We start from the raw sequence: 22,306 nt of genomic DNA on the forward strand, positions 1-22,306 counted from the left end.
GGTGGAGTTCAGGTGACTCCTGGATTAGTCATGGATTTAGACAACATTTAAAAATGTTCTAGAACCAATTGGATCTCAAAACCACACAACAGACCTAAAACTTGTGCAGTAAAGTCAGATATTGGTAAAATGTGACACATTGATGTTGAAGTCAGATTAATGTCACCCTGCACCACTGATATCTGCATTTATGAGCTGCAGCTGATCCTGCTGGACTTCACAGCAGATAGATGTGGAGCAGGAATAAGTAAGAACCGCACTATCCAACAGCATGCAGAAGAGGATGTGTTATTACACCCAAGTTATCTGTTCTTTAAGTATTCCACAAAAATCTGTCCCTTTACAAGTGTCTTTTTTACTGTTTTAAATTTCACTGTTGTTATTATTATTATTATTATTATTATTATTATTATTATTATTATTTATCTTTAATCAAGATTCCTTGAAGAGCTTGTGGAAAGACACACCTTATGTTGGCAGGGTTTTGTTTTGTGTCATCTCAAGCTGTGTATAATAATTTCCGATAATTTTAAGTTCTTAATTCTTTGCTTGTTGTATTTAGAAACACCCTGGATGTAACCAAAAGTAAACAGTTAAGAGGCTTCTATTGGATAACTGCTGAAATAAAATTTTTAAGGAAGAAATGTGGTCAGAAAAACTCATTGAGTGAAAACAAGTCATAAAAAAGCAACATTAGAACTCACGACTATGTTTAAAAGTAAAACGTAAGAGCATTTCCAAACACAATTTGATGTGAACTCACAGGATTGGGACTAAACAGCCGTGTAGCCTTAAAACCACATATCAGTGAGACTTATTGGGGAAAAAAGTCTTCAGTTTACTCAAGAACATTGAGATTGGACTTTGGAGCAATGGAAAAAAGTCATGTAAACTGATGAGTCCAGACTGACCCTATTGATGGGCGTATCAGGGTAAGAAGGGAAGCGCATGAAGTGCTGCACCCATCATGCATAGGGATCACTGTACAAGCCTCTGGAGGCAGTGTTATTATCTGGGCTTGCTTCAGCTGATCAGGTCTAGCAATGTTATGTGGCAATAAAACAGAAAAAAAAAAGTCAGCCGATGACCTGAATGTAGTGAATGTAGTGAATAGTCAGGTTATCACATCTCTGCAGTTTTTCTTCCCTGATGAATATGGAGTGACCGTGTTTCTCTCTCAGCATGTCTTTCCAGAGCTGATTGTATAAGCTAGTCTCAGCTGGTGTGTGCAGTCCCTGAGTGACAGGTGAGGTATACCAAACTACACAAAGGCCTGCAAGTATTTGGAATTGCAAAACACTGATTTTGTAACATGAAATATGGGTACAGCTAACACCCACCCACCCACACACACACACACACACACACACACACACACACACACACACACACACACACACACACACAGAGTGGTAAATCCTGTTTAACTCACTTGGCTACTTTGAAGTCTGTGGCGCAAAACATTCAAGTACACACACAACCTGAGGGAGCTGGTCATATTCAAGTCAGAAACCAACACACACACACACACCGTCACTTCTGCACACACTTACTTACACACTTTCTCTCACACAGTTAGTTGCGGATTTATAGGAGAGCAGATTCAAACGTAGGGGACGATCTGCAAAGCAGGTAAGTGAAGGTGTGTGTGTGTGTGTGTGATGCAGTGTGTGAAAGCTAACGTGTGGCTAGTGGGCAGCTGAGTGTTTAGTGTGTGTGTGTTTCTAAGAGATGCAGAATGTTAACTATTACATGTTACATGTTCCGCTGCATCTAACGTTCAGGGTGTGTTCACTAACACACACCCTCACACACAGAGTCTACAGTAGGTTTTTTTACGCTATAATTCACAAGAAATCTCCCTACACGTCCCGGTTTGACTTGAACACCCCTCGTATTTAATTTTCTCACCCTATAGTGCGTGTATATGAGCTGTTTGTGTTTGTAAGAATTTTTGTTTTATACTTAGTTGGTTTGCATTAAGTTTTATAGTAAAATAATCACAGTGTATCTGTGCATCGGTTATTGCAGACTGATTTTTTTCTAAACTAGGCATCTAATGGCTTTGACTTTTCCTTATTTGTATTTTTATAATTCAACGAGCATTAGAACATTACAGACTCCCAATTACGAGTCAGAACTAATCTATTTCACCTTGGGGGGGGGGGGGGGGCGTAGACTGATATATATTATATATAAGTCTTCATAACGCCTCTAATCCAAGGTGCTGTTTGTTAATTGGTGATTTCCAAGGCTGGTAACTCTTAATGAACTTTTTTTCTGCAGCAGCTTTAGGTTTTAGTCTCGCTTTCCCGGGAAGGTCTTCATGAGAGCCTTCGTTTTTTGTCATGGCGCTTGACGAGTTTTGCAAATGTATTTGGCAGTACTGTTTTTGCTAGAACTATTCCAGATAGTTATATGGAGATTAACATTAATGACCTAATGCCATGTGTGTTATTTCATAGTTTTGAATTTTCCAGCATTATTGTAGAATGTACAAAATAAATCACTAAACAAAAAAACAAAGAAATTTGTTCTTCCAAACCTTTGAGCGGTAGTGTATCCTGTATTTCTAAAAAATCCCCTCGCTTCTCATGTAGTACTTCTTAGCGAGAGATCTTCCCAGTCAGTCTCCAGCCTCGCTTACAGACTAGAATCAGGGCTATAGCCACTATAGCGTTAGCATTTCTGTCAGGCTGCTGCTAGCTAGCTGGCCGCGTGTGTGTATGTGTGTTTTCTTCTTCTTCTTCTTCTTCTTCTTCAGACTTTCCCCTCTGTGTGTGTATATGTGTGTGTGCGTATGTGTGTGCGTATATGTTTGTGTGTGTGTGTGTGTGTGTGTGTGTGAGGCTGCTCTATGATGCAGCTGAGTGTTTAAAGCAGACATTCCCAAACTTAACAATCCTATGAACTGTCTCACTCGAACCTTTAATCACAACTCACGTGACGGAAGCACGTGAGGAATATCACGTTGTTTCATATTTATACACGGCTTGGTTTTCTTATTTAAATATAAACACTTAATCAGAAATAATTAACAAGTAAGTTTAAGTCTGATTGCAAACCTGAAAAGTTTAAAAGTTGTTATGATGTTTCCCTGCCAACCTGCAGTTCCCTTTCCTACCACTAGTGCCCATTCGCTAGAAATGCTGTTTGTAAAAATGTTTAAAGAGTGTAAAGTTGAGAGTAAAGGAGCGAGGATGAGGGGAGCTGAGCTTGTCTCCTGAGCAGTAAGAGTGATTCGAGTGTGAGGAGCTAAGAGGAGAGGAGACGAGCCATGCTGGTGTTCCTGTCTGAGTGAAACGTGTCTAACAGGTCCGACAGGACCAGGAAAACAAGATGCACACTCACTATGACAAGGTTCACTCCGGTTTATGTCAGAGATATTACTTCTGTAAAGCAGAGGCTCCTGCACTCTGCAGTGTCACAGGACCAGACAGCGTTTAATATAGACCAGCCTTGGTTTAATTATTCGCCTTTATATTCATATTTATTTATTTATTTATTAAACAGTCTGAAGCTGAGTAACTTTAATTGACGCTGAATGATCTGTTTGCATTATGTCAATATGTAAATTGTTATTAAACATTTATTTTCTATATATGGAAGGAGTCTCCAGTGTTAGCGCTCAGTAATAGTCAGGGCACTCTGTAACGCTTCCCAGCAAAAAACAAAGAAAGCAAAGAGGAAGGAGAGAGAGAGAGAGAGAGAGAGAGAAAAGAGAGGGACAGATAAACAGAAAGAAAGGGAAAGGGAAACAGACAGAGGGAGATAAGGAAGGAAAAGGAACAGATATACTGCAGATGCAGACAGCTCCGCTTTGAGGACTCCTCTTTTGGACTGCTATTGCTTAATAGTTCCAGACTGAAATTTAATACAGTTTTGTAATCCATATCAACTGAAACACATTTCCTGTTTTACTGAACTTTCAGCCTCCTGACACACAGTATGACTGTAGATCAGTCCCTGCTATCCGTTATCACTTAAATGTGGATGGGTCCCTGTTGAGTCTGGTTCCTCTCAAGGTTCCTTTCTATTGTGTTTTCCTTGCTACTGTTGCCCTTGGCTTGCACATCAGAGACAACATTCTGATCACTTCAAAATCATACACATTTTCTCACATTTCATACACATTTCCATAACTGAATAGAATTAAATGTCTGTGATAAATCAATGTGATGGCAGGAGCGTACCTGACAGGGAGGATTAGCTGAACTAAAGTCTTTTCTCTCTCCCAGGGGTCTTTCTCTAAAAATATTAAAAACATTTATGTCATGAGTTTTCTTATATAGTTCACAAAATGCTTTAAAGGAAATATTTTCCCAATTCAGAAAGCTGCAGATTTACCGTTTATTTTAAATTTTTTTAACATTATCCTGTACGCTAATCTCCTACATGCTAATTGGTCATGCGCAGTTACTGTACTGCTCTGTCAGTAGCATAGGTTAGCGTTCATGTATAAAACATTAATGTGAACTCTAAAGCGAAGTATGCACACACACACACACACACACACGCAGGACGTCAAGTCTAACCCTGACACGCGATTCCATACGCAGATATATTATTACACATTCTATATTAAAGGCGACTTTTGAGTCATCTTTTAGACATTTAGGTTGAATAATGGGATAAAAAAAACATTCTCTGTTTTTTGTCCTTTTTCTATGTGCGTGACAATGCATTCGGATTTCCTAGGAATGTGACCTCAGATAAGAAGAGCCTTTGCCCCCAGCGTGGTTCAGTGGAACAGCGTGTTTGGAAGCAGAGTGAATCCGAGGAAGTTTGAATGTGTAACAGTGCTCTGAGGATTATTTCTGCTGGGGCGTTAACACACACACACACACACACACACACACACACACACACACACACACACATGTTTATTCCTTATTATGGAGGGAGCCTCATATAGTTAAATTCCATTATTCATCATCAACTGTGTGTTTTTATTAAAACTGAAAGTATTTAAGGAATAGGAATGTGATCTTAGATAAATACAAGGTCTGTTTAAGTTGTGATAAATTTCTGGTGAATGAAGGTGTAAAATAGGTGATTGACATTTACAGAAGATTTCAAGAGTAAAACAGCAGTAAAACATTCGAACAGTGCAAACATTTTGAAGAAGGCCGTACGCCGGTGAATGATGATTCCGGCCGGGGTGGCTCGGAGCCTCATGTAGTCATAAGCATTCAGCGAGTGGAACGACTGATCCTTGAAAATTGAAGAATAACTTGTCACCGACTTATAGACCCATCCCATCCACCAACACCACTTGCACAATACAGGAACTCAGCTAGGAGTTATTGCTACATACCCCATACGGTCATGACCTTGCTTTAAGCCATTTCTACATATGTGGGAAAAAAGGGAGTTCCTGGGAGGTCAGCATTTCAGAAATGAAGCTCTGGTGTACTGAGAAAACTACCATGATGGTATCCAAACACTAATGAAAAAACTCATAACTATGTTCTGTTATTCTGCATGGTCAAAAGTCCCAGTTTGACTCGAATTCCCCTTGTTCATAAAACATCTCAAGAATATCATAATCCTCAATCAGGTCGACTCTGCTGCTTCTCCTCCATCACTGAGTGGTAAAGACCTGAGTGTCTCTGTAAACTCAGCTCTCAGAACAGAGAGACGATGACATAAACACACTCAAACACACACACACTCAAACACACAGTGTGCCACGCTGTAAAACCTGGTGTGCAGCATTCTAATCTCTGGGTCCAGCCCAGTGTGTGTGTGTGTGTGTGTGTGTGTGTGTGTGTGTAGATTCTCATCTCTGAGAATAGACAGATTTATTACACATATTACATTTCTCCACAGCTGGGCGTGTGTTTAACCCTGCTTAATGTGACGAAAATTTACATTTTATTGTACACTGTGTATTGTGCACTGTGTTTGAGAACCTGCTGATCTCCTCCTGGGATTTTCACAAACACACCTCACTGGAGTTTGCACAGAATGGTATGAAAAGCTAAAAACACACAGTGAGTAAGTGACAGTGCTGTGGGAGGAACGTTGTGCCGATAAGAAAGGTCAGAAGAGAATAGCCAGATTGTTTTAAATGTCACGTAAGCTCAGAAGTCTGAAAACGTCTCTGTGTGTTGTTCCTGCTGGTAACCGCTCAGATCCAGAGCTCTGACGTTCCTGAAATCCCTCCTCATTACTCCTGTTCCAAACGCGCTGTTTCAGTGTCTGTAGCTTTAAATGTAAATGAGCAGCTGCCCCTCCCCCTAATGCCCCTTCACAGAAATACATTTTTCTAGCCAATCAGAATGCAGGAAAGAGTAGTCGATTAAATGTGTGGGGGAAAAATACCCCTTTGTCCCATTTGTCTTCAAACATTATGCGTCTGAGAAAATTTCTGAAAAAAAAAACCTGTTTCCATAGCAACAAAAATGTAAACTAATATGACGCTATATACTGTCTTTTTCTTAAGACCTACAGTTCTGCAGGTTACCTGTATTAGCATCCTAGCATGGTCCAAAATAGAAGGTTGAAGCTCATGTACATACGCCAGTTTTATTTCCTTAAAACGGACATAAAACGGAACAGGTCTTCAAACAGGACTCCTGTCTAGACAGTGTCTAATGTGCATGAAGACTGACACTGTAAACATTAGTGTTAACTAGCTTAGAGCTGTTTAGCTTTTAAAAAGCAGCCTGAGTGGAGGATTTGGCTTTATATCTGTCTAAACTGTCATATGTCACTAAACAGGTTAACATTCAAGACACCATTGCAACCACACCCTCCTATTCACATGCTGGAGGTCGTAAAAATCCTCGTTTTGTTTTCCACCTTTTTTCAGCATAGTTATCACTATCCTTATCTAATACTTTGATGAAACTGACTTAAAGATTTTCACACTGATTCTCTGCTACATTCTGATTGTTCCTCACAATTACTATTCCAAAGATTTATCCTGCTTTGGTATGCGATACACACAACCATCTGGACATTACCGATGGCCTAAGAGCTCTGAAATACAAACTGACATGCTAAAATTTAAACATACTCACGACTTTAGGATCTGAAACTAAGCTGGAATTAAGCCACTTTCTACTCACCAGGGTTGTGAAAAAAGATTTTTTGATTTTGATATTAAAGTATGTTATTTTTAAGATTAGATTAGATTAGATTAGATTCAATTCAGTTTAATTGTTCAAAGTAGATGTGGAAAGCCAATGGAATGCATTGAGCATCTAAATAGGCATTGTTAAGTGGCCTGTTAACAATGATGTGTACAGTATGGATGTCTGATGTACAGGGGGTGCAGTAGGTATTTGTGCAGTAGGTAGGATTTACAGTAAGTGTCTGGACAAACCATGCGAAGATATATTTTTAAATGATATCAAGCTTAACAGAATATTAATATGAACATCTACAGTATGCAGGTTTGTACAGTACACTATATACAGAGTAGATACAAATGAAATATACAGTAGTGCAGAGACTGTTATACTGTAGATGATGGGCAGTGCAGAGGTGTGTAGTGTGTAAAGCAGTGCAGTATAAGTGCAGAGACATTGTAGGGGTTATAAATAGAGGATTTAATTAATCTCAAAGGAAAATTGTAATTTTCACATATCCCAGTTAGGAGGCTCGGGTCCAAGCACCGGGTCAGCCAGGATACAGCACCCCTGGAAGAGGTAGGGTTAAGGGTCTTGCTCAAGGGCTCAGCAGTGGCAACTTGGCAGTGCTGGGACTTGAACCCCCAACCTTCTGGTTAGAAACTCAATAACCTACAGCCTTAACTGTTTGAGCCACCACTACCTCGAATTATTATAGAATTAGAGGCATCTTTGAGAAGTGCTTCTTATAAATGTCCCCCATGTTGAAATCTGATGCAGATGATCCGTTGTACAGTTTTCATCCTGATGAAGAGCTTGGTGGTCTGCAGTTGCTGCACCACACTAAAATAAAGTTTGAGAAGATGCTCTTACTGGTACTAGTTAAGGTTTACAAAAGTCCTGGAGAACATGTGGGTCTTTTTCAGTCTTGTTAAATATAGAGAAGCTGTTTTGCTTTTTGACCCGAAAGGAGGAGCTCAGGGAACAGGTGAGGTTATCAAAGACGTGGATTCTTTGCGATAATGACTATTTGCTAAAAATGCAGCACAAATAAAAATTTAATTACTCCTTTGTGTAGTGTCCTCACACCGTAACACTAGGCACTGAAACACTGGCTGCTTGTTTCTCATTTTCAAAACAAGCAGGGGAAAAAAGGTCACAGAGATCAGACTTTTTCCTCATTCTTATGTCTGGTGTAAAGGTTTACTGAAGCGGTGTATCTGTTTCGCTGATGCATAAATGAGCAGGTGTACAGGCATTCCTAATAAACTCAATAATTTCCCCAGTACATTTGATAAACAAGGTTTTTATGAAAAATTATTATTTTCAGGTCCGATGCAGCAGAGTTTCATTATGAAAAAAAAAGAAAAAGAAAGAAAAAAATAAAAGAACATCCTGTTGATGTTAGCATTCATCAGAGTCATGGTATAGTATTGCAGTTACCTCTCCTGTTTTTCACAGCAGTCTTGATTAGCATACAACACACACACACACACTGATGAGCTGATAGCGCTGCAGGTCAGGTTTATCAGAAGTTAAAAACATGTAGATGTAAAGATTAAGATACCGTAAATGTGTAGACAAATATCTGTAGGAAGCTGTAAAATGTGTGTGTGTGTGTGTAATTTATGTTGTGTGCTTTCTTTGCACTTGCATCCATCTCTTCTAAATTCCACAGAGAATTAAGTTTCCTTATCTCAACACTTTAGTCCTGAGTGATTTACTCACAAACACTTTCTTATGTGCAGGGTGTGTGATGGCTGATCTTGGTCCTGAGTTTTTCTCTGAGCAGGAGCTGACGTGCTCCATCTGTCTGGACCTGTTTACCAAGCCTGTGTCCACGCCGTGTGGTCACAATTTCTGCCAGAGCTGCATCGGGGGTTACTGGGCCTCGAGCGTCGAGTGCACGTGTCCTCTGTGTAAGCGGCCCTTTGATGGCCGACCAGAACTCAGCATCAACCTTGTGTTCGCTCACATTGCAGACAAGTACAAAGAGATGCGCTATGGTGGGCCACCACCCATCAAACCACGGAAGAATATACCAGCGGCCACGACCACAGCAGCAGCAACAGCAGCGGCAGAAGCAGCAGCAGGTGGTGGAGGACTCGTCCTGCAGAATGGCTCCAGCACCTCGGACATCCCATGTGACGTGTGTACCGGCAGGAAGGAGCGAGCCGTGAGCTCCTGTCTCACCTGCATCGCCTCATACTGCGAAACGCATGTCCAACCGCACTGCCAGAACCCATTCTATGCCTCACACCGACTCCTGGACCCGCGCGAGGCTCTGCAGGGGCGCACATGTCACCTACATGGCCGGCTGCTGGAGGTGTTCTGCCGCACAGACCAGCGTTGCATCTGCGCCATCTGTGTGCTGGAGGAGCACCGGACTCACGCCACTGTCTCTGTGCAGACTGAGCGCGCCGTCAAACAGGTGAGTGCTGAACGGGACTGCGGACAACCGGGGGTGTGGTTTTAAGGCCATATATGCACCAAGTGAGTGTGCCTCGAAGACTATGATTTGAAATGTAAGTGTGTCTTTGAGATCAACACAGTCTCCTCAGGTGCATGAAATAAATTGTGATGTGGAATTAATCTGAGATCTGTTGGGGGTGTGTGATTTTTTGTGAAAAATCATAAAACAAAGCTCCTCTTGTGTGGAGCTTATGGAGAGTTAGCTTACTGTGCTGAAATGCGTCAATCTTCAGGTTTAATGTCAATCATTAGCCGAGGTATTTTGGTATTGCTAACCCGCCTTTTCTATAAACAGGGTGTAACTTCATCCACTCAACACTTAGGATTACAGAAATCCAGCAAGTTACTATCACTAACACAGAAACACTGCAGCGTTCCTGTGATTGTTCTGTTCCAACGCTGCAAATTCAATCTAGTTAGCAAGAAGGTGTTAGTAGTGTGAATTGATATCAATGCTTTAATATTTTTATTTCTGTTAAACGGTTCACGACTTTCTGTCTGTCTTCTCCAGAGAATGCTCGGCAAAACCGAACTGGACATCCAGAGGTCCATCGAGAGACGGGCCCTGCGTGCCAAAGAGCTCAAACAGAGACTGCAGTTCCTCAGGGTGAGTCGGTGTAACGTTATCATTAGCATTAGCATTAACGGTAGAATTGAACTAGCACTGACGGTGTTGTGTGTGTACAGAACTACGCCCAGGCCGAGCTCTCCGAGGTGGAGCAGGTCCTCTATGATGTCACTCAGTCAGTGGAGCGAATCCACAGGGAGCTGGTGGGTGGGATTGAGGACAAGCGAGACTCTGTGATTGGCCAAGGAGAGAGGATTGTGTCTCAGCTGGAGGCAGAGATGGGTAAGCTGCAGGAGCGCAGGGCTCAACTGGAGGTCCAGGCCACATCAGAAGACCACATCAGGTTCCTGCAGGTATGGAGGGCTACAAAAAAAACAACAACAGGTGATTTAGATACCAATAGAATGAGGTAATACCAAACAGTTTTATAAAAAAAAAAAAAAAACAGTTATTACACAGACAGAACTTTATCAGCAGTATGGGTGTGATGATAGATCACTGTGAACATCTCACATATGATGCTTACGGATGATGATGATGATGATAATGATGTGACAGTTAGGACATGTCTCCCACATGCAGAGCTTCGAGGAGGTGAATGCTCCGTATCAGGACACCATGACACTCAACAACGATCCTGACCTGGAGTTACACTTCTCTTTCGGAGAGGTGAAGAACACGCTGAGCGAGATACGAGAGAGACTCGACGACATCCACATGGGCGAGGTTCAGTACAGACACTCAGGTATTATTATTATTGTAGTAGTAAATGTTAAAGGAGGAAAGAGTCAAGTGATGTGTCCTCTGTTTTTTGATATGCTTGCCAATTGTCTCTGCTTAGACACCAAACACAACTAACCACACACACACACACACACACACGCACACACACACACACACACACACACACACACACACTGGTTTCTGATGTTCTCTCTCGGTTAGTAACAACATAGAAAGATATTTAAATCCTTGGCCAAACACCTTGCATCGTCTGTTACATCAAAAGAACAAAAACCTTTGATGTGTTCCGGCGAGAACAAGCAAAGAGGAAGAAGCATAAATATCTGTCTAAACTTGGGCTATCGAAAGTACTGCCATATAAGGAATTAAAAGAGGGGGCAGGGATGATGTGGGATGCTCCGGGACGTTAACACATTCCATGGAAAATGTCAGGGGAACAGTTAGCCAAAGAAAAATATTTTTAAGATTTTGTGATTTTTAAGATATACGTATAACCACAACCGACCAAAAAGAAACTTTATTCAATCAAACATGCAGAATACCAAAATTGTTTAATAATTGAAAAACAATTACACAAATTGTCAAGACACGCCCCTTGATTAAGTGTAAAGTTTTACAAAATTTTTTTCTCATTTTTTAAAAACAGCAGTTACCCAATTTGCTCACTCCCTATGTGCTCTGTACCACATACACACATGCACATACACACAAGCACACACACACACACATGCATGTACAGTATGTAATTTCACAGCATTCTGTAATTTTCCACAGTAACTTGTATGCTGTATGTCTAAACTCGGTTAAAGTTACAGAGTGTCAGGTGCAGTGTCATGCAGTGTCAGGGTTTAAGTCTCTTAATTACAGTGAAAAGAAACTCTACAGGAACTCTACAGCATACATACATACATACTGTACCTGTGTGATACTGTGAGTATCTGGGTGAGGAAGAACCACATGTCAGTGTCACCACACTTCACACTTTATGTCAGGATCTCAAATTGGCACTTTAATATTAAAGTTTACACTTGTATTGCATTTTCAAAACAGAGTTCCAGAGCTCCTTAAATCTATCTAAAGTTTAAAGTTAGATGAATAAACCCCTAGCTCTGTGCTTCGTCATGGCTGCAGATAGAAAGAGATAGAAACACATACCGAATGTCCTCTGGTTCTCAGGAAGTGTATTATGTACAATGACATTTCCTGCACACAAAGTAAATACGTAACTGTTCCATCCGTCACAACATCAGAGAATATATGGCATTTACGTTTTCTGTAGACTTCCAGTAAAACGAATAGGGGGCAGTTTATAGACAACTGGAGAAAGTAATGGTATCTGAGGAATGAGGAAGGACAAAGAGAGAGATGGACGCAAAAAACCCATCAGAAATATCAGAAAATGCCAACGAAACCTGTTTCAGGATGTTTTAACTGGTAGAGATTTCACAGCACTTCCGTGCGTTGTGCAAGATAGGGGCTGTAACTGCAAACTAAAACGTGTGTCAGTCAAACGGGTCAGAACTAGTAGGGCATAACGCTCACACCATGACTTAGGGTCCAGATTTGAAATGACTAAGCTCTTCAGTAGTGTGTACATAAGATTAAAACTTAGGATTTAATCAGTAGGACAGGGTGCACAAACATATGGACATATATATTTACATTTACACATTTGGCAGATGCTCTTATCCACAGTGACTTAAATTTTGATTTCATTCTATATCTCACTATATACCTGAGCTGTTGAGCGTTAAGGGCTTTGTTTAAGGACCCAACAGTGGTTACTGGTGGTCGTGGGGCTTAAACCTGGGACCTTCTCCACCATTGTCTAATGCCTTCACGACTGAGCTACTCTTTGAGGTGAATAGTGTAGTTATAGAAATTTAATGCATGTTTGTTACAGTATGTGATCCACATCCCCTGTCAGATTTGCACAGAGCATGCAAGGTGTGCATTGGGCAGAGGATGAGGATCAGGTAGTGAAGACGCTTTCTAATCTGAAGCACACTTGATGCAATCTGCTGTAGATATCCATTCAACATTTCCAGTTAGTACTGGTTTAATTCCAGTGGATGCGTTTATATTACTAGATGTAAATGGGTGTGAGGTGTGTCACAGTAAGCGTACACGTCATAAACATTACAACTTTAAAAAAGTGAAAAGGTGATATGTTTTGTAAGTTGTTAAACTCATCAGATCAAAACAGACGCTGAGAATTGCACAACTCCATTCCAGACATTAGCAACACCCTAAATAAAGGACAAAGGGCTGCTAGCTACTGAAGCTAATCCTTACAACTACTAGTTTAATCCTAACCGCTGTTATTAAGTAAATAACTCTTTGTGTCCTTATATGTTTGGAGCTACATGAAACGAAAATAATTACCTAAAACATTTGGCTAGCTAATCATCTAGCTGTTACACTGCACTTTACCACACACACACACACACACACGAAAGAATACACAGGGATGCTAAATACTATCACACAGCTAGCATAGCTAAACCTGATGTGTTTTCCTTAACAACAACAACAAAAAAACTTAATGCATTTGATATAATTTCCCTAAATCTAACCCCTTATAAAAATTTCTGACTAGTTGTGCTAACAATTATGGTAAATAATGCTAATGCTAGCTAACCAAAACAAAACAGACACATTACCACAACACTCAAGATACTCAACACTTAACATAAAAGGTTCTCTTATGCTGCTACTTCTTTTTTTTTACCACTAACATCTTGGATAAAATATAATAATAAATAATATATGATAAAAATTACAGTGTGTTTTATGACATCCTTTGTGTATTATAGGAATTAAATAAATGTTCCTTAGTTAATACTGATAAACTGTATGTGTGAAGACGAAAGAAGAACACAAATGCAGGCTACAAGGTTTTTATTTTATTTTTTTCAAAAAAATGAAAAAAATAAAATAAATAATAAACTAAAAACATGGGAAATTTGACTCTGTAATCCACAAATCTGAGGAAAGATGTTTTGTCTGTACAAAAGGTTTTTCCCTTGAGGTGGGCGTGGCTATACATGTCACTCAACAGAACCAATCAACATGATAGTTTACCGTATACAGAGAAATTGTGTGAAAGACACAGAAACGCCGGCAATGTACCTACAAGCCGCTACAATATTGACAAAACACAAACAAAAGCGCAACACAGCACAACTTCCCCCAAAATAAAAGGAGACTATGAACTGAACCTTCAAAGATGAATGAACAGTCAATGTATGTTTACTCTTCTTGTGGGAAGTTTTTGATGAAACTTTTACAGTACATACATAGATATCTGCCTGAAGTTTACTCTGCAGCATAAGTTAAATCAAAATGTTGAGTAAAAGTGATGTTATGAACAGTTTAGATAAGATAAGATAAATCTTTATTTATCCCGAAGGAAATTGTTTCTCCAGTAGCTGCATATTTAAAATATACAAATACAATGGGATAAGAAGAAAATTACAAAATAAAATAAAATACAATGTACTATAATGTCAAAAAACAGATATAAACAGAATAAAAATAAATAGAAAAAAAACAAAACTACTGACTGTACAGAAAGTGCAAAATTATGTGTATTGTACATGTATATTATTGCACACATTATCTATATTGCACATAATATTTGATATTGCATATAGAGAGTAATAATGATATTGATATTGAGTTTGATTGGCACTAGTATAAATGACGTCCTGTGGCGTTCAGTTTTAGCTGAGTTATGTGCCGGATTTATTAACCTACTTTAAAATAAGCTACTAATAAGCTACTTGCTCAATGCAAACGCACGCCTGCACCAATAGATATTAATTAGAAAATTTAAACTGAATACTTTTACTGGGGTTAGTCAATATTTTCACTGCTAAAAACAACAACGCTGAAGTGGTTTAAGTGAATTTTACCATGCTGGAGTCGTTTTAAGACAAAACGTAATCTTTATCTGATCTACCTTTTCGATTTCTCATTTGTGATTCACTCTACAATTACAAAACAGGGAGTGTATTTGGCTGGTGATAAAAGAAGTAAAACTTAGTTTTACAAAATGTTACTTTGTCGTAATCGGTTAGACAGAGAGTTCTGTCATACAGAAAGACAGACAGACATGTATGTGGCTACAACCTAACATAATAGTATCACTGATTACATAAAAGCTGAACTGCCTTTTTAAAAAAAAAACTATTTCTAAAACTTTTTACTCGTCAAAGGCAGGTACTAACGATAGCCTCAAATGAACAAACAAACAAACAAATAAATCAGCAGTCATTTTTGCACTTTTATTCAAAAACCATTTTCCTTTTTAAATAGAAGACAGTTTTAACAGACACCAAATGACAACAGATATCAAGAAGTGAGGAGTTATATAGCTAATAAAAAGTGCTATTTATTGCTGTAAATAACGTTGTAGTTATTTGGAGTGATTTTTGTGTGTCACAGTGACATCACTGCCTGAGACGGAGAGCATGTTGAGCATCAGGTCTAATAAGAAGAGGGACTTTTCATTGAAAGGTAAATGTACATTACATCACATCTCACACATACAGCAGCTCTATAACAGCATCAGATGGTTACAGTATATTAATCCCCCAAGTCTGGCACAATATCGTTTCCATAGTAACCATTCATTCAGAAGAACGTGTACAGCACCACTGATAATAAAATAAACAGTAAACAATAATGAAACATTGCTAGTAAAGTGTTATGTAAGGGGAAATATGTGTGTGTGTGTGTGTGTGTGTGTGTGCTTGTGACATCAGTGTAAGGAGTCTCTAGTGCGAGTGCTGTGTAACAGTCATAGGTAAAGCTGGAACTGTAACTTTTCACTGTGGATTTTTTACTCCTCTTTACAGTTTCTCAGTAACATGCTGTAAGAAAAGAGAGAATAAGAGACTGATGAGGGTACGAGTGTGTTGTTATAAGTGAAGTCACAGCAGGAACTGATGCTCCGCTGATAATCCTTCTGTAATAAATAAAAAGTGTGATCATTAACAACTTACTGTGGAATAAGAGGAATAAAACACATGAAAATAATGCCCTTCACGTTAGTTACAGTAACTCAATAAGTGTTGTTTGTTTTGCTGTGACAGAGCGCCCCCAATTGCTCACATAACTCAATAAAGTGCAGCTGTCATCTGTTACGCTCACAAAAAGAAAGTGTTTTTTTTAGATCGGAAACTGAGACACGCCGATGTCGTTTCATTTCCAAAATAGTGGACAGAGCACTATATAAACAGGATTACTAAACTCGGCTTAATGAATGATATATATACACGGTCTATTAGAGCTACATGAGAAGGCACAAGCACTTTTATTAAAATATACTGTAATCAAAACAAAATACAAAGACATGGTTTCATTCCTTGTGGAAAATATAGTCAAAATGAGTCAAACGTTTGGACACCACTTCCAATTCAATGTTTTATACATTCTGGAGCAATACTGGATTCTTTCCAAACTATGAAATAATACATATGGCATTAACAAAACAGCAACAGTCAGTTGCTGACAGGACGCTCAGTTGTTCCGGAACAGTTGTTGCAAGAACAGTATTGTGAAGTGCATTTGCAAAACACATCAAGCACCGTGATAAAACTGACTCTTATGAAGACCTTCATAGAAAAGGAAGACTAAAACTTACATCTGTTTTTTTTTAAGGTTTATAGATGTGATTGCACACTGCAGAGCTTGTGTAAAGTCAATAAACTCAACGTAAATGGAATAATAATCTTTACGAGGCGCTGCAGCATGAAAAAGCTTCACACAGGCAGTAGAGTTTTTGGGGGATATTTACACATTACATCACATTTCATAGTGAATTTGTAACAATTCGATTCTCAAAGTAGTCACGATCGGTGTCTCCACAGCGCCCCTGGTGGAAGATCTGGGAACATGTGGGATAATGTGACGTGTTCTGTTGTATACATTCACACTGAGATATAAAACACTGCATGAAAACTAATCAGAAACTATTTTGTTTGTTTTTCAGATCTGCGAAAATTAAAATCAGGATCCAGTAAGTGTAATTTACCCTTTTATTGTCTGAAAGATCTGAAAAGTAAAATTAATCGGATCATGTTTAGCTTATTGAGAAATGTGTGACAAGATTTCATATATACTGCTCTCTGTCTCTTCAGGTCTGAAAAAGGTCAGAGGTTATACAGGTGAGTCTAGTAATCTTTACATGTATTCTATGTGTTTTATTTAAAAACACACAAAAAGCGGAGTGTTAGTGCAGTCAGTAGTTAGCAGTTTAACTGTAAATTGACAGAGTTTACTTCCTTAGTGTTAATTTAATTACCATCTGATTATTTTTTAAATCATGATTTTAGTCACAGTGTAAACTAGAGGCAGGAGAAAATCTGATCTCCGTACGGAGTTTAGTTAGTGTGTTTGCGTGTACATTGAGTTACGGTGTGCTAAAATAAGTTTACAATAAGTGTAAGAGTGTTACAGAGTGTAAAAGAGTTACAATGTTTTTTATTGAGTTACAGTTTTAGTTAAACTAAGATAGTGTGTTACAGTGTGTTACTTTGAGTAACCAGTTTCAGTGTGTAGAGTTACAATGTGTTACAATGTGTTACAATGTGTTACAGTGTGTTACAGTGTGTTACAATGTGTTGCAATGTGTTACAATGTGTTGCAATGTGTTACAGTGTGTTGCAGTATGTTACAATGTGTTGCAATGTGTTACAGTGTGTTGCAATGTGTTAGTGTGTTGCAGTGTGTTACAATGTGTTGCAGTGTGTTACAATGTGTTGTTTTGAGTAAAAGTGCACAATAAAACCTGATTCTCATTAGATTGTGCGTCTAGCCATGTTGACTGTTGTGTTTTCTGCACAGAGGACGTGACATTAAACCCCGTGACGGCGTATCCCTTCCTCATCCTCTCTGAGGACAGGAAGCAGCTGAAACGCGGAGAGAAGCTACAGTTCTTCAGGAACAGCACTCAAAGATTCGATGTGTGGAGCTGCATTACTGCTAAAGAGGGATACGACACAGGACGCCATTACTGGGAAGTATGTGTACTGCACACACACACACACACACACACACACACAGACAGATGGCAGGTTGTTTGATTGTGTTTTGTTGCGTAGGTGAGTGTTGGTGATAATAAAGACTGGAAAGTGGGTGTGGTCAGAGACTCCGCCCAGAGGAAGGGGCTGTTCGATATGAGTCCCAGCAACGGATACTATGTGCTGTGGTGGAGCACCAATCATCTGCAAGCGCTCACGGGCCCGCCCCTAGTGAAGGTGAAGATGAATGGCCGACTGCGTTACCTGGGCGTGTACCTGGACTGCGAGGAGGGTCAGGTGACCTTCTACAATGCCAAGACAGGCTCTGAGATTTACTCATTTACTGCAGAGGGAGCTTTCAGCGAGAAGATGTTCCCTTTGTTCGGCACGTCCGATAAAGAAATCCCACTTATGTTACCGGGGGGGCCTACACACACACCTGAGTGAGGGAGAAGGGGGAAAGGGGCGGGGCAGTGGGGACAAAAATCAGGTAGCAAAGGAAAGAGGAGAAAGAGAAACGTATAGTGTTAAAGCAGTAAAAGAGGAGAGAAGGAATGAGACCCCAAACTCAAAGAAAATGTCTTGTAAAGACCTGAGGAGTTTAATCAGTCTGTTTATCTGCTTCTGCTGTGTATTTACTTCAGTGTGTGTGTGTGTGTGTGTGTGTGTGTAGTTCATATACCTCTCAGTAAAGTGTGCATGTCTGTTTGTGTGTGCACGCATGTGTGTGTGTGTGTTTGTATGTGTGTGTGAGAGTATTATATAGGAAGTAAACACCTATGCAGTATATTATGGATTCATGTCACTCACGTTGCATTTAAGAAATTAGTTTTTATTTATGATGAAAATGGTTTTGGGGATGATTTTTCTGTTGATGTGTGACAGTGATGTTACCCCACACTAATAAAATAAATAAGCTATGAAAAAGTTATGAGAGTTAGTTTTTTAGTTGTGGATAAGTGACCTTGAATGACCTCAGACTGAGTGAGGGTCTGGGTGAGTCAGTGAGGTCTAAAACTTAAATCTGTTGTTTATAAAATGTCATGAGTCACATTCCGTGTCAATTCTGCCACCAGGATAAAGCTGCAGAATTGACACAGAATGTGACTGTAAAAACACACTGTGAAAAATGTTCATAATTTTAACAGTAAAATACTATATAAATGCTACAGAATAAAACCGTATTTCACAAAACTTGGGATAACCCTAGAATTTAAAGTGAAAAACTGTAATTAGTTTTACAGAGTAAGACCTTAAATTTAACAGTTAAAAACATATGAAAATATGGTTTATTGCAGTACAATTTATGATATACTGTATTTATAAAAAGGAAACTCTCAGAGAAGGTATTAGTTACTAATATCATGAAGCATCAGTTTATATTTTACTAAACCTTTGTTGATAGAATTAAAAAATCAGAAAAATATCTGCTCTGTAAAAAATAAACCGTAAATTTTACGGTAAAAAACTGGCAGCTGTGGTTACCAGAAATTTACCATAAAAAATACGATAGCAACGTTATTGGTTGTACGGGATTGCACTCATTATACTGTATATTTTACGGATTTTAATAGTTTTTTTCTACAATTAATAGCCATCTAATTTACATTAACCAAGTACTTCAAATTTGTGAATGGTATTCCGCCCTTTGATCACTGTGGCAAGGACAGCCGCTAATACACGCCAATTTTCCCGCCGCCACCGCTCACCAACCTGGCCTACATGCCAGCAGGGCACTGCCCACCAGACCTGCACATGCACACCTTTCCTTCCCTTTTTCCCTTTCTCCCTCCTTTAACCCTCTTCTTCCCTAAGTAAATCCGTATTTAACTATTCTAACAATAAGATTTCAATTGAGTTCTTTGAGGTCCTTTTTATTAACAAACTCACACTGGCCATATTTTAGGAACTGGACGGAGCTTATAATATAGAGTTCCGACTAAGCTAGTTCTGACACCTGATGTGTGAAACAATGGATTGTACACCCTAACACTAGCACATAGTCCATTTAGCTTTTGTTGCTTCTGTTGTTGTTGTTGTAAATATATTATTAATAAAATGCAGTAATGTATATCTTAGTTGTATATCTTTATAAACTAGAAAATGTGTATATAATATAACTGTTTATAAGAATTAATTAGTCAAATCGTAAAGGCCATGATTGTTGCCTGTTCAGTCTTTTATAGTTTCAATGAGCACAGTGAAAACTGATGAGCAGGAAAAAACAGCAAAGCTGCACAAATGATAGGCCTGAGATTTTATACTTCAATTTCAATAAATAATGACCATAAAGCAATGTAATGAATCCATAAACCTCATTTTTTCTTTAGGCTATATATCATGATATAGAGTCATTACAACTAATTTATAAACCTAAAAACAAAGAGTTAGATACACAGGATTTAACATTATTACACACTACAGTTGCGTGTAGCATTGTAGTTCCATACAGACATTGTTCTTGCGGGATTGCAGGTGCTTCAGGATGTAGAACTAACCATTCCTCAAACAGAACTGAGTGCAGGTTGCCCAGCTGAAGTCTGGAAGCATAAAAACAGAAAACATACGAAAGTGAAGTAAATTACTGATAGTCCACAGGCAATTTAAGTCTCGGCATTATGAGCTCAACATAATGCTGTCTGGTCTCTTTGTAAACACACACACACACACACACACACACACACACACACACACACACACACACACACACACACACGTCAAATATGATAAATGTGCACACAATAAGAAAGTAATGAGATTTTATGAGATGGTGGTCCTCACTGTAAATGGTGAGATTTACACGACTCACACACTGATCAATTTCTGTTGTGATGTAACACTTCAAAAATTCAGGTTCCTCCCAATTTATCAAATTGCCCACCCTCCACATCAAACTTGTTTCAGTGTCTGTATCCAGTTGTGATGATTTAGACTCCCAGCCCAGCCAGGTATCCCGTCACAGGTTTACTCAGTATGGAGCAGTTCACTTCAGCAGGGTGTCCATACTCCACCAGCAGAGACGCCGGAGTGACGACAAGATCTCTACATACTTCTGTTCAGCACAATAACAAACCTGAAGTTTTGTGTTTAGTGCAAACTACAGTACAAAAATGTAATACATATAATAAAACAAACTTAATTAAATGACAAGTTATATAGATGGACATATAGATAGATTTACAACATTATTGTTATTGCATAGTACAGGTACTGAGCAATTAAATGTAGTTTAGCATCTTCCAGAAATGCTGTATAATAGTACTGTATACTGAGTGCACAATTATTAGGCATTTTCCAGCTCCAAGCTGTATAAACATTAATACCTATTGTCTCTAAGCATATCGGGTGTGTATTTGTTTAATAAGGGAGGATGTGGCCTAAGGAAATCAACTTCCTACAGTATATAAAGGTATGCAAAATTATTAGGCAGCTTCTTTTCCTCAGGCTAGATGGGACAAAAAAGAGATGAATGTTTGACTTTGCAAAGTTAAAAATTGTAAAATGTCTTTCAGAAGAATGCAGCAAATAGCAAATACTCAACAGGGTCGCAAATGTGTAACTACCAGGAACCCATTATCCTCCAGTGCTGTCATATTCCAGAACTGGAACCTACTTGCAATTCCCAGAATGCAAGTTATTCAGTGCTCAGACGCATGGCAAAGGTAATGATGGCTGAAACCTGACCACCACAGAACAAGAGAGCTAAAAAGCTCTCTGTTGAGACTGTGCCAAGAAATATCTAAAGACAGATATTTCAAAGTTTGTATGTACTGATGAGATGAGAGTGACTCTTTACAGACCAGATGGATAAACATGTGGCTCGATCAGTAACAGGCACAGAGCTTCACTTCGACTCAAACACAAGTAAGGTGGAGGTGGGTACTGGTATGGGCTGGGATTATTTAAGATGGTTAGACGTATTCTTTTCGGGTTGAATACGGACTCAAAATCAACTTCCAAACAAGACACTTTCTTCAAGTGGTGGTACAGAAAAAAAGCTGTATTTTTTAAGAAGACCATGAGAATCGTCCATCGCATGCATTGAAGTACTCCACTGCGTAGCTAGCCAGTAAAGGTCTTAAAGATGAAAGAATAATGACATGACCCCCGTCCTCACCTGTCCTAAACCCTATTGAGAACCCTATTGAGGCCCTTCTTAAACTGGAGGTTTACAGTGAAGGAAAACAGTAAAGCTCTCTGAACACTGTCCGGGAGGCTGTGGTTGCTGCTGCACAAAAAATTGATTGTCAACAATAAACTGATGGACTCAATAAATGGAAGGCTTATGACTGCTTATTAAAAAAGGGTGGCTATATTGGTCACTAAAAATTTTTTTATGTCAGAAATGTTTATTTTTTAATTTTTAGTTGTTTGTTTATTATTCTCACCTTAACACATAAAGATATAAAGAGTTG

General features: G+C 39.0%; 1 protein-coding gene across 1 annotated transcript; it reads left to right on the forward strand.

Moving 5' to 3' along the window:
* Nucleotides 1-1,486: 1,486 nt before the first annotated feature.
* On the forward strand, nt 1,487-18,560 carry LOC128518421 (E3 ubiquitin-protein ligase TRIM7). The gene is made up of 10 exons (XM_053491516.1): nt 1,487-1,632; nt 8,828-9,510; nt 10,063-10,158; nt 10,239-10,472; nt 10,702-10,864; nt 15,313-15,384; nt 16,862-16,888; nt 17,010-17,036; nt 17,716-17,891; nt 17,973-18,560. Exons 2-10 carry the CDS (start codon nt 8,836-8,838, stop codon nt 18,336-18,338), a joined length of 1,836 nt encoding a protein of 611 aa, XP_053347491.1. The 5' UTR covers nt 1,487-1,632; nt 8,828-8,835; the 3' UTR covers nt 18,339-18,560.
* The last annotated feature ends 3,746 nt before the right edge of the window (nt 18,561-22,306 follow it).

This window comes from Clarias gariepinus, chromosome 3 (genome assembly GCF_024256425.1).
Source record: "Clarias gariepinus isolate MV-2021 ecotype Netherlands chromosome 3, CGAR_prim_01v2, whole genome shotgun sequence".
NCBI lineage: Eukaryota > Metazoa > Chordata > Actinopteri > Siluriformes > Clariidae > Clarias > Clarias gariepinus.